The sequence below is a fragment of the Diuraphis noxia genome, unplaced genomic scaffold (assembly GCF_037042655.1).
Source record: "Diuraphis noxia isolate RWA-SAM2 unplaced genomic scaffold, SU_Dnox_SAM2 contig0003, whole genome shotgun sequence".
Lineage (NCBI taxonomy): Eukaryota > Metazoa > Arthropoda > Insecta > Hemiptera > Aphididae > Diuraphis > Diuraphis noxia.
The window spans coordinates 31,120,096-31,133,768 of NW_028301713.1; the positions used below are offsets into that span (position 1 = coordinate 31,120,096).

A 13,673-nucleotide genomic window follows, 5' to 3' on the forward strand; every position below is an offset into this window, starting at 1 on the left:
GATCAGAAAGTGAATCTAGTTGGTACTTTGGTGGTCAAAAGTAAAAAATTCTTAATACTTTTCTAAATAATCGAGAAAAACAAACTAAAAATTAAGAGAAAAACGGGACATTTGACACACACTCATTTTTCGACAAAATCGATTTTGGTTTTTGATGTAACTTTGAAACAAATGGCTACAAATGGATACATGCAATTTTCACCGAATGTTTATATAAGTATATCCTATAATTCTATAAATTGAATATTTTTAATAATCTATGATATATCCTGGACAGATAAACCGTCTTCGCTCAGAATCGTTTTTCGTATACAATGATATAATATCATTGGATTCAAATTTAACTCCATCCATTACAGTAACCCACTTGTAACCTACTGTACAGCAGAGCGACATCCACGACTTACCCGCCTTTTTTAATTTAAAATGCAATGATTATTCTTCCACCATAACGAAACGCGTAAGCGATGTTCTACGCAGTAAGACGAGGTATTGTGAAACGTACAATTATATTATAATACGTATAAACGAATATTTTATGCTTTCTTTATAAGTTTTTAATGTTTTTGTTTCTTTGTTATTGATTAATTGATGTGGTCATAAATTATGGAAATTCTATTATTTCAATATTATGAAGACGCTACAACCGCATGTCTCCGTCTTTCAAGTGCGTAACATAATTTTACGCTCAGAAGAACATCAAGTTTAACTCGGTTAGTTTAAAATTTAGAGTGAATTGACCCCTTATAAAAATTAAAGGTAACATTATTATCTGATCTAGAGATCATCATAGGCTTTTTAGTGTTTATTATTTGTTAAATTTAAAACGAGTTATATCTGCTGAGTGTAAAATTTGTTATGTTACGCACTTGTAAGACACAACAGGCTGGTGTAGCGTCCTCTTATGCAAAAATCAAATACAAAATTGTTATAATTATTAATTATTTCGATTAGGTGTTTCCACTCCCCTCAAAACTTCTCTCCGGATGACTTGATCTGATAACGGACTCCGACGACACAAATCTCGAGACTGATAACGTTCACAATTATAACACTTACCTGTACCTGTCTTAGACAGGCTGTCTAGTGTCTATAATATAGGTATAACACCTTATTATCGGAATTTATTATTAGATTTCCGGTATTGCGACAGCTGCGCGACGATGATAATTTTAATACATATATGTGCCATGAATCCGGTGATGGCCAAAAACAATGCAAAAAAAAAATCATTTGAAACACAATAGTTTTTCCTCACGCTGCACGTCTCCAAGAAGCGTTCGACATCGCGACACCGTCCGTCCACCGGACATGCGTCACATGCGCTGGAATGTCGGCGCGGTGGGGGCGTGGAGGAGCAGTAGCAGCTAACCGGTCTTCGGACCTACGGATCTCCCCCACACGAGCCGCAGAGAGCTCGTCGAGTTATTAAAAGACTTGACGGGCCACCGCCGAGTTGCAGTCAAGTCCAAACGCGACGGACACACGCACACCGACCAATCTATATAACATCCTCCGGCGACTGGTCATTTACGAGTGCGGGACAGGACACTTGCTACAACACACTTGAAGTCCGAGGATCAACAGGTAAGTCGGCCGACGATGTGGCGTACTATGTACCAGCTATACACACACACATATACATATATATATAAAACGAGGATTTGATAATGTTTACGCTCATTCGATTTAAATTACTAAAGTATCTCTTCTAAAATCCACCTAACTCCATACTAAAATAGTTTTTTTGTGAGCTCTTGGTATTTAATGGGCTATTGACAACAATTTATTTACAAATTATACCTCGTGTTTTCCGAAAGATTTATTATTGTTTTTTATTCTACGCTGGCAGTTGATAGACAATATTAAACGATACGATATTAGAGTCAGTGTAGATATCTACATGAGAAACCGAGCAAAAATTATTCTTTTGCAGTCTTTTTACCTCGTCGACAGTGACTTACCCGAAAAGTAACTATTGCCATTAGATAATAGCAAATTATAATAAATGATTCATTTGTTTTCGTGCAAATATTAAAGTAACAATACCTAACGGCAAATTATAGGTACCCACTTTGTACAACGATGCCCGATGGAGGCAATAACTTCATGATATTATGAATTATGATAAGTAGATAATAATAATATTTTCTATTTTGAAATCCAATGTATGTGTATCACTTATTTGACATTTTAATTTGATTCGATATTAATAAACAAATTTTAGTTGAAATAAAAAAGATCAACATTTAGCTCAGTCGTGTGATCAAAAACAATTTGTTCCGTCGTATTTTGTTGTGCAGTGTTGGATGTTCTATATAATATTATGTGGATTTTTTACCGTGCTGTTGCCTGTCAGTTGATAGATTTTTTGGAAAATACCTAAGAGCGAATTCGTTTATTTTGAAAAAAAAATTCGGGATATGGCTCTTGTGGAGCCATCTTGGCATATTTAAATTTCATAAAGCAACTCATTGTTATTTTAAACATCTAAACAAATAAATTATCTAAAAAGTATGTAATAAATGCACCTACACAATAAGGAAAACAAACGGTTTTTATGTTATATTTTAATCGAATACAATTACAGGTTAAACTTCTTGATCCCAGCGAAGAAATTTACTTGTAATTATAAAACAATAATTATTATATTTTATAGTTGGTTACTTGGACACTATAAACATTAGGTTACCAATAATTAATTTTTTTTATTGGTTTTTTTTACAACTCCGTTGGCAATTACCATTATCGTTGGATTGTGTTTACATGTTATTTTATATTTGGTTATAGATAATATATTAAAAATTAATAGAATAGTAGGTACTTAATGCAGTAAAAAAATTTCTTGATTTTAAATTACACAATATAATTACATTTTTTATTAATTGTAAAACAAGTTTTAAGTTGTTAGATTCTACTTTTCTGGCACGAATAACTGAGATAATATTATTTTTTCTTCAAGTTTTTAATATTATTCGAGTATTTACCTATATTTAGTAGTATTATTTAAATACATGTTTATATTATTCATTATATAATATATTAAAACAATACGTGCATAATATAAAAAAACAACAGGATTACTGAAGTTGTTACTCTATATTAATAATAATAAATTATCATTAATTTATTACCACCCTATTTATATATATTTTTAAGAAATCAGAACAACCTCCCCTGAACATTTTTTAACTACAAACAACGTAAAAGCTAAGGGAATACTACAATTAGTCTGTACATACCTTTTTAAAAAGTATTTTGAAGATCGCTAAATTTTCAAAATCAACACTTAATATGTATGAAATATTGACATAACTTATAATATAATATAAATTATGTATGATGTTATATCTTTATAAATATTTAAACAATATTAATTAGAATGATCGGTGTGACTTATAAAATCAAGGTTGTCACGAAAATTATTTGTCCTCTAACTTAAAATTTCGAGTTTTATGTACAAGTTTTGTATTTTGTACCTACACCATTATGATATTCTTACAACTTCGAGTTTTTAAGATTTTGTCCATGTTACTTCAAACACAAAATTTTCATATTCGTTTATTTACTAACGTATACTTTTGAAATCTCACGACACAATGGCATTGAACCAAGTCGGGTTATATGCGCATGACCTTAAACGGTCACCGGGTCGTCTACAGCATCGTAAACAGGTCGGTGATGACTGATGAACTATCACACTCTCAAATAAAGCAAGCTACGCAGGTGCAAAACAATTGCGTTGGACATTATATTATACAATGTCCCAATATGAAAAATTATTTCTATAACAGACTTTCAACAAATGTGTATGTCAAGTATGGTTTACAAATTCAAATTTAAGTCGTTAAACATACCTATATGAAAAAAAAAATATATAATCATCATAAATTCATAAATCATAGTTTATATTTTTTTACTATACAAATCAAAATTTAAAACCATAATTACAATACTTATATGTTATACAATTTAAATGAGATATTTATTTACAATTATTACTTGGTTACATATATGACACATAAAATGTTTAAACATAGATACCTATAGATAAAAACCATTTCATAGTAGAAATTTAGAAATCCAAATTATATTGAATATTACTTACACTAAACATATTTTCTATTCAGAGATATTGATATATAAATCATATTATAAATACTTTAATTGCAGTATCGTTAAATGTATTTTTAATAAAAACAGAACTATATTTACAAGACTTTCTGTTATAGAAATGTGGAGTGCTTTTTGAAATAAAGTTGTCAAATGGGATTTATAAACTTTGTTTTTTGTTTCCTTTCAGAAATGCATATCACTCTGCACTTGGCATTGGCCGCGATACTTGGCTTTGGACTTTCAGAAGCCCGACAACAGGAACATGACTTAGGTAAGATTTTTTCCGAGTATTTTTGTACCGATTTTAATTGGTTCATTCGAATGTTTCGTGGACTGTGATCAATGATTGCTGATAACTTGTTGTTAACTACTTGCATAGATTTATTTAATTGAAGTGGAAAAAGATATTTTTTTAATATTATCCTTTCTGTTAAATAAATTTTAATCACAATGGTTAAAACACCATCGTGGGTTTTTATGCAACACCAAATCATAATATTGTAAAACGAATGACTGATATTTGACGGTTATTAATATTTTAATAATTATTAAATAATTAATGGATTTTCTTGGTTTATGTTGCAGCTTATTACATTCATCCATGCCAAAAGTCTGCCCCCAACGTAAATGAATGTTTAACTTATTCAGCCAACCATTTGGCTATGCACTTCCGGAAAGGTGAGTTTTTGCAAGAGTTAATCAGCAATAGTACCTAGGTATACTTCAGCTGGGTGAACAGGCCATGTCCTCAACATCACAGCCAGTTTAGAATCTCGAGGCGACGATGAGTTTTGTGTTTTGGTCAAAGCGTCGTTAGTAGCGCAATTATAGGTTTCGCCGATTTATATACCTATTTATAACGAGGGCGTATAATGCGTATTTAAGTGTTTAAAAATGTAAAAGTGGCCCGTGATGACTTTCTCAAAACCCGACAAATTGTTAGGTGCTGGCCGTGATTATATGATGCGGGAAGTGAAACTCGTGCCGACACGGATCCGAACGCGAAGAAAATCTCCGAAATATATTTTATTTATCATCGCGTATTTCGTTTTTTTATAATTCCGATCGTCCGTATCGATGTATGCCGGAGATTATACATTTAATGTCTGTACAAACATTTTATTAGGCCTCAACGGGTTACACGCGCCTGTGTGTACGGTGAATTATGATCTTAAATTCTTAACCTTCAGCCATCTACCATTCATCATACCGCATTACCATTAAGTATATTATTATACATTATACTCTAACACGTGGAGGAACTAACTCGTTCGGCGGCGGCTCCCAACTAAAACATACGTATAATTAAATAATAATAATTTAATGTCATGTGGGTGAAACGAATACCGAACTGAGGAAAACGTCCGTACGGCGGACAAAAGTCCGTGCACTACATCATAATTCAGCGCACGTGGCGATGGTTCTTTTCACTCTTTGAATTCCGCTCACGTAAGAACAAATGACGAGTATATAGGCACACCCTTGCATACCGATCGAGTTATACCGTTCAACATTTTAGGTATTTTATATACGACGCTATGGTTAGGCGAACGCCATTTTCTATGTACATAAGGGCAACCTGTTATAAGTATCTACAGGCACTAGGTCAGAGGTCCCGATTCCTATAAACTGTTTTGTATGTGTGATGCGTATGCATACTTACGCGTTACGTCTCGTTTGGTCCGCAGGAATTCCCGAGCTGGGCATCGAAGAGGTGGAACCCATCGTGATCGACGAAATCAATTTGTCGCTGGGCTCCGGCCCGGACGGATACAGGGCCACGTTCAAAGACATCCAAGCGTATGGCGTCAGCAATCTGACCGTCAACCAAGTCAGGTACACCCGCTGAAAGCCATTATTAATAATTATTACTATATACAACTACCGACTGACCCCGTCCCGTGGCCATCGAAACTATATAGACGTAGGTACACATCATGTTTCGTTGGTCGTTGGTATAAATAATAACGTTGTTGTTGTATAATAATTGTTACGCTACACGATAATTCATGAATTCATGAATGTTCAAAAAAACAATAAAAACTATACATTCGACGGCTTTAGCGTACTAATACGCAGACAACCGGAGCTATTATAATACTAATAAAGGTAATAATATAATACATCGGAATATCCGTAACGACCGGATGGGATATTTAATTCGCAAGATTCGACTTTCACGGTTACATGGGCGTATTCTGGTATAATTATCTGTTTGCCATATATAAGACTATAAAAAAATGTATATTCCAAAAACTCATGATGTTTAACCTGAAATAAAGGAAAAGAGAACATTTTCGAAAAAAAATAAACAATATATACTTGGCTTGTTCTTTACCTGAAATTTTATTTTAAAATTCATAAACGATATAACTATTCATATTGTTGATCTATAAATAACCAATGTAAATGATAAAAATGAAAAATAAATAGGCGTATGTTGTAAGTAAAATAATAATTTGTCAATAAACATTACGCTGCTAATATATAAAGCATTGATGAATTTCAGCGAAAATTATAAAAACATTTTAAACTATAATTTTGGACACAATGTTTTAAATGAAAGTAAACACCGTGAGGGGGCTACAAAAGTTTCTGTGGGGGCTGTTGCCACCATGACCCGGTGCATACTATAGTACCTATGCTACGCCCATGAATGGTTATAATAATTTATTATTTGCATGTATCCATAATTTATTACGTCCAGTTACGTTGTAACTGTCTGGGAATCGAAGTTATGATATTAATCGGAGTAGAGAAAATATAGTATAATGACCATAATATTCCATTTAATGTCATGTTTAATTGGTTTGCGCAGATAATTATGGCAAATATTTTTGCGTGTATAGTTGAAATACTTAAATCGTAACACGAACTCAATTTCATAATGCTCATTTCACTAAGACAAAAAATAGTACGAGTTGTTATTAATATTTTACTGTCCGACAGTATTCTTATCGTTCTTGTATATTATTGATTTTATTGCACATTTGGCACGAAATGTTTTGCAAAACGAAAACGAGAGGCTAGTCGCAATAGACATCAGTATACCTATATGTACATTGACTTTGTGTGCAAAATATTTTCTTAGAAACTATTGACTATACATTTCATAACATCGTTTAAAAATTACCATAATTATCAACGCTTAATAAATAAAGTGAATTCAGTATACAAAGTGTAACAGATAGAACTGACTTTAGTTCAAATTAATATTTTTTATTATTTTTTTTTTCGTCAAGTGACCCTAGCGCTACATGTATAATACATTTTTTTCTGTGTTTATATTTTAGTACTAAAAATAAAAAAATTAAATTTAGTAAACATTTTTTTGGATAAATTCAAAATAGCCTATATTTGTGAATCTGATTATAAGAACAATTTTTATGGTAAAATGATTTATCTAAATCAAGCAGTTTATTTTTAATTTTTTTTTTTAATTCAATATTTTTTTGGTTAAAGTAATTTGTAACGTAGTAACTTTTTAAAAAATATGATTTTTGAGAATTTGCTGACTTGAGCATATTTCCTAAATTATTTAATTATCACAAAATATTAACAATTTTTGTCATACTTTTAATTAGCATAATTTTTTTTTCTTGTCTCATCCTGTATAATTAAGAATAATACACCAATACACGATATTGTATTATGCTATTTCTAGACCTAAAATATTATTTTCATACCGATTAATATATTTATGTATTAAATAAAAAAAATTTGAATTTTCAGAAAGGGCATTCAGGCAGTTACGGTCATTCTGTTACTTTTGAATACAGTTATTCATTATTAGTTTAAATGATTGCTTTATACTTAGAAATAAATAATACAAATTCAATTTTTTTAAATACTCATTGTAATATTCTAGTTTATTATAGGTACAACCTATTAAAGATATTTTTTGTTTTTATTTTGTTATAATATTTAGCTAGTTATAATAATAACAATTTATTAATAAATTTAACAAATTTAGAGAGTAATAATTATATAATGTTTTATAGATCTGACCTAAATTCACTGCAGTTCCAATTTACGTTCTCGATCCCAAAAATTTCAGCTATTGCACATTATAGAAGCTCAGGAGTTCTTATTATGGTTCAAGCTACTGGCGGTGGTGAATATTGGGGTGAATACGGTAAGGAACACACTGCGAGAACCTAAATACTCACTTTCAAACATGCTTACCATAACCTTCTATTGTTTACAGAGGGTGTTAAAGCCAAAGTCTACATCAAGGCCAGTGAAGTGGAACGTAACTCTCAAAAATTCTTGCAGTTAGAAGATTTGAAAATGGACTTTAGTGTTAAAGATATTCAAATGGGCATCAAAAATGTTCACAACGGAAATGCTGTCTTAGGTAAAAGCAATATTTTAATATGAGATTTTTTTAATCATTCAAATACAACCTTATCGTATAAAATATAAACTGTAACATAAACACCAGGGATGGATCCAGGCAGTGGGTTATATAATAATATATATATTATTATATAATAAAAAATAAAAAGGGTTAATACAGTTCCAACCCGTTCTTGGTTTTTGAACAGGAAAAAAGAAGGGATGGAGTATATTACAGTAACGGATCCGAAGATCATTTGAGGAGGGGGCGAATTGGTACCATAGATTGATAGGTAATAACAAAGACGTAACTGAATACATATTTCCCATTATCATATTAAAAAAAATACCTTTTTTGTATCATTTATTTATAAGTTTAATGTTATAGCTATGACTTATGAATTGCATGTTCATTTTATCATACGGCGCGCGGCGCCATAGTTTAAGTAAAAAAATTCCCTAGGGAGGGGTAATTGCCACGTCACCCCCCTCAAATCCACCACTGGTATATTATAGAAGTGCATACTTACCATTGGTTATAAATACTGGTAAACGAAAAAAAAAACCAAGGGAAAAAAATCAAAATGATTAAAATATAATCTATTTGCGGCTATCAATATTATAAATTATATAAATTTATTATGCCTACATTTAAATATAATAAATTTATATATTATTTTTTTATCCAATTTATTACAAAGATATTTAGTAATTTTTCCAATTTAAATAGCTGCTATAAGTTTTATAATATATATATTTTTTTTATATATTATCTTATTAATCATGTTTCAGAAAAAATATACATACCTGTATTACATAGACCTTATAATATTTCTACCAAAAACATCCACGATCATCAAAACCAACAGTTCCCTCCCCGACAGTTTCACAGGCTAATGGCCCTTATTGTCGAAGCTTCAACCCCCCCCCCCCCCAAAAAAAAAAAAAAAAAACTATTAATCAGTCGTATAAATTAAATAATATTTCCATTGATACATATGAATAATGAGTAAATATAATAATAAGATTCGTCGTTATTAGATAAGTAATATGCTTACATTTTATGTATTTATTATTTAACAGAAGCGGCATTGAACTTGTTTATCAACTCGAACTCACAAGAACTACTCAAGGAAATGAAGCCACACATTAAAAAGAAGCTCATGGTTGCCATGAAGTCGTTCATCGATAACTTATTTAGCAGAGTCCCTTATGACAACTGGGTCATCCAATGAAGACCCGGACCAGCATCAAAATGGCGTCCGGCTAATTGTTACTTCATGATAATGTCGTTTCCGAGGCGAAAACGTATCTCTTTGCACAATACATTGTAACGCTCAATAGTAATATGTCGAGTGCAATATAATTTATAATTTATCATCCCATAATATATTTTTGTATAATATTAATTTAAATATGTATGACATATAAATTGTGTGTAAAAAACACATAAAAAAAAAATATAACAAATGCTTGATCTCGTCTTCACATTTATATTTTGTATTACAACAAAGCGTATACCTATGCGCGTTTTACGCGTTGAATATCAAGCATTTATTTCAAACACATTGTGATCCGCTTTTTTATTTTTGTAAACATTGAATCTTGTACACTTTAATACAGACTTAGATTGTATGCTTAGGAATAATATTATCACCCGAGTTCTTAATTATATAATTTAAATATCCGTTAAAATTAATTACGAGCAATTGTTAATTTTTTTTCAATAATTGTTTTTATTTATTGTATGTTCCTTTTCTTATTATGGCCAAATGAAATAAAATCATTTACAAACATTTATAAATACCTTTTTATTACATTTTATGTAAATAAAACTTGGTTTATGTAGAATTGTATTTGCTTGCCTACGATAGACTCAATTGCTATGTACAATAATGTATTATGAAGGCAGATATTATAGGTAGTACTCGTACCTAATAGCAGTAATGTTATAAAAATAAAATACAAAATTATTATAAAAGTGAGTAGCATATTGAGTTTTTAGGACATATTAACTAATTAATTTTTAGTTAAGTATTGTAGTATTGTTTTTTTTTTACACTACTATAAATATTCACCACATTGGTTCGGCGTTATACCTACACTTTTCTGCATTTTTAGATTATATCATGCGTTTAGACTTGCGACGGATTTATTTTTTGTCAGTAACTCCATTTGAAATGATAAATTAATTCTAAACACTCTAAACTATTATAAATTAAAATTGAATAGGTACTATTATCAGTATTATCAATACTTCCTAGTTCCTACACATAATTTGGCTAGTGACTACCTGTAGTTGCTTACATTATAGCATTATACACGTAAATACTATTTCCTATTCATCTATATAATTTACTATTTTTTTTTTTCATTTTAACATCTCTTTTTACATTAATTCATTGATTGTATAATTTATCGATATAATATTGTCCATATAATTGACATTAGCACATATTTTTAATATTCTCTATGTTCACCCAGGCATGTTTCTAATCAAGATTTTTTAAATGGGGTGTTTTAATTCAATAGTCAAATATATTTTGTAGAGGGAGTGTACAAACCAAATCTATTTAAATTTGTACCTTATTAGTTTAATTCCATACTATTTTCAAAAAATGTTCTAATATATAATTAGAAAATGTAGGTTAACGGTAATTGATTATACTTCTTAAACAAGGGCGGACTGGTCCAGTTTGCTATACACCAAGTAACACCCCGGGCCCCCATTCGTATTTATAATCTGGGCTCCTGATTACCACTGTCAGGCCCTTTTTAATTTAACTCTTATTGTAATGTAGAATAGAAAGATAAATTATATTATAAATTGATAATACTGTTACCTATTATTATATTTATAATATAAAATTGTATCACTCCTAATTTTAGTAGGTTTGAAAAAAATGTACGGGTCCTTAATTAATTTTGCACCCCGGGCTATAAATAGACAGTCCACCCTTGTTCTTAAAGTAGATAGTTAAATATTAATTTTAATACTTTTATTTACATTTTCTGTATTAACTTGGTTATAAAAAAAAAAAGAAATTGATCATGTTTCACGAAATGTTAATTATTTCTATTTTTAAACTATATGTACATTTAGAAACTATTTTTAATTTAATTAAATTTTAATTACGTAAATAGTTTGTACAAAACAATTTTTCTAAATAGAATAAATAACAAAAAAATACATTAAAAATATCATGCTTAATGCTTGTGTATTTATTTACTATACATAATTTTCTGTTTTTATTCTTTGAAAACTAGAAAACTAACCATTTTAATATTTTACAATACTGGATATTTATTTATGTTGATTAAAAAAAAAATATTGTCATCACATTAATTTATTTTCCTCGAAAATTACTGATAATATTATATAACAAGATGTTAAGATCGTAGGCGTAGTGCTCATAACTTTTTGACTAGTTGGGTCAAACCAATTATGATTAAGATGCTTAGAGGTATTTTATCATTTTAATTTTTCAATGTACCTACTTAATTAATTATTATCTATGAACATCATAATTTGTAATTTTATTATTAAAGTTTCATGATAAAAATGTATCAGGTTGTAATATATGTAACAAGTACAGTAGGGCTCGCAGGGTGGGCTATGGCTCAGATTATAATTTTTAATTTTTTATAATTTGCTTGATATTTTATTAATAAAAACAGTTCGTATGAAAATGAACATTAGTTCATAAAAGTGAACATTATTCAATCGCTTTTTGACAATTATTCTTTATAGACAATTTAAAAAAAAATTTACTACAACGAACTGTCAGCACCTAAATATGTTCAATAATTGCCTTAAATTTTAAGAATGAAAAATCATTGGATTTGTTAATTGTTAGAAATTCGTTTTTCCATTATTTTCTAATCATCTATGCAATAATATTATTTTATGTTCTAAAAACGATAAACCATAATCAACAACGTCAAGGTTTTCATAGTGTAATCTTTTCAATACAACTCTGAATTACAGTTTCTTAAATTATCTACAAAGATAAATAAACGAGCAGGAATTGTAGATTTTAAAGTGAAATGTATCTTCTTATGTGGTGTTAAAATATTATAATATGTTATACAGGGTGGGGCAGCAAAAAGGGCATTTTCATTTCTAAATATATCACCATTTTTGCTGCTCCACCCTGAATAATAAAAATTAATTAAATGTTTTGGGACTGTCTATAAATGTTTACACTGTAGAGACGTAAAGTACTACGGTGCAGTAAAAACTATTAGACAACTAGCTAGATTCAAATATGCAATCACCCACGGTTTTATATATTCTACCATTTCTACCTAATTTAGTAGTTGTATTGTTTTTTATGATCCACTAAATATTGTTTTCTTATATCTGTCACAATGTCACAACATAAAATATTAGTATTACACACTTCACCAATCACCATACAAATAAATATGGAAAACCTATATTCAAAACTTTAAATGGTATTAAATGAAAATATTAAACCTCAATTATGAACTAGTATACCTAGGCGTTACTCATATTGTGTTGAAACACGATTGTAAGTAGGTGTTGGTCATCTAAAAATAAAACATGTTTTTATGGCATATCATTATAATTTTTTAATAATAAGGTAGTTATATATATAATATGTAATAAACGTGTGTAATACTATGAACAGTAAAAATTACTTAAGTAAAATTTTACATGACTCGGATACTTACTGACGTAGTGACGTTTTAACACTTAATTTATAACTATCAAAAAAAAAAATGTATAGACTAACGATACAGTTTGATATCAATCAATCAAATTTGTATAGTAGTGAAAATCAAAATTACACGCACGCCCCAAAATCTTAGTATCAAGATAATATATTAGAATAATTACAATTCATTACAATTGTCAAAATAATACAAATGAACTATTTTGATTTAAAAAATAATCGATAAATAGATACATTAAATTAATGGTTGTTAGTGTTGTTCTCGATAACTATAACAATATAACAATTATCCGTAAATCGTAATATATTATTGTAATATAGTACCTATATCCATGTCTGATTTTTGTAAGTTAATTTTTAATACCTGTACAATTATGGTGCACGATTAATAATAATCATGTATGATTAATTATATTTATAAATAAACAAGGTAGGTATTAATTCATATTATGCGGAAGCAATAATTTAAATTATAAACCGTTGTCAATAGTCTCACTAAATTTATCGATGTGTCAACAT

At 29.4% G+C, this 13,673-nt stretch overlaps 1 protein-coding gene across 1 annotated transcript; it reads left to right on the forward strand.

Annotated features, from left to right (window-relative positions):
• The first annotated feature begins 1,426 nt into the window (after positions 1-1,426).
• On the forward strand, positions 1,427-10,258 carry Jhbp2 (Juvenile hormone binding protein 2). The gene is made up of 7 exons (XM_015516022.2): positions 1,427-1,587; positions 4,304-4,387; positions 4,702-4,794; positions 5,805-5,952; positions 8,118-8,251; positions 8,324-8,473; positions 9,538-10,258. Exons 2-7 carry the CDS (start codon positions 4,306-4,308, stop codon positions 9,687-9,689), a joined length of 759 nt encoding a protein of 252 aa, XP_015371508.1. The 5' UTR covers positions 1,427-1,587; positions 4,304-4,305; the 3' UTR covers positions 9,690-10,258.
• Positions 10,259-13,673: the final 3,415 nt, after the last annotated feature.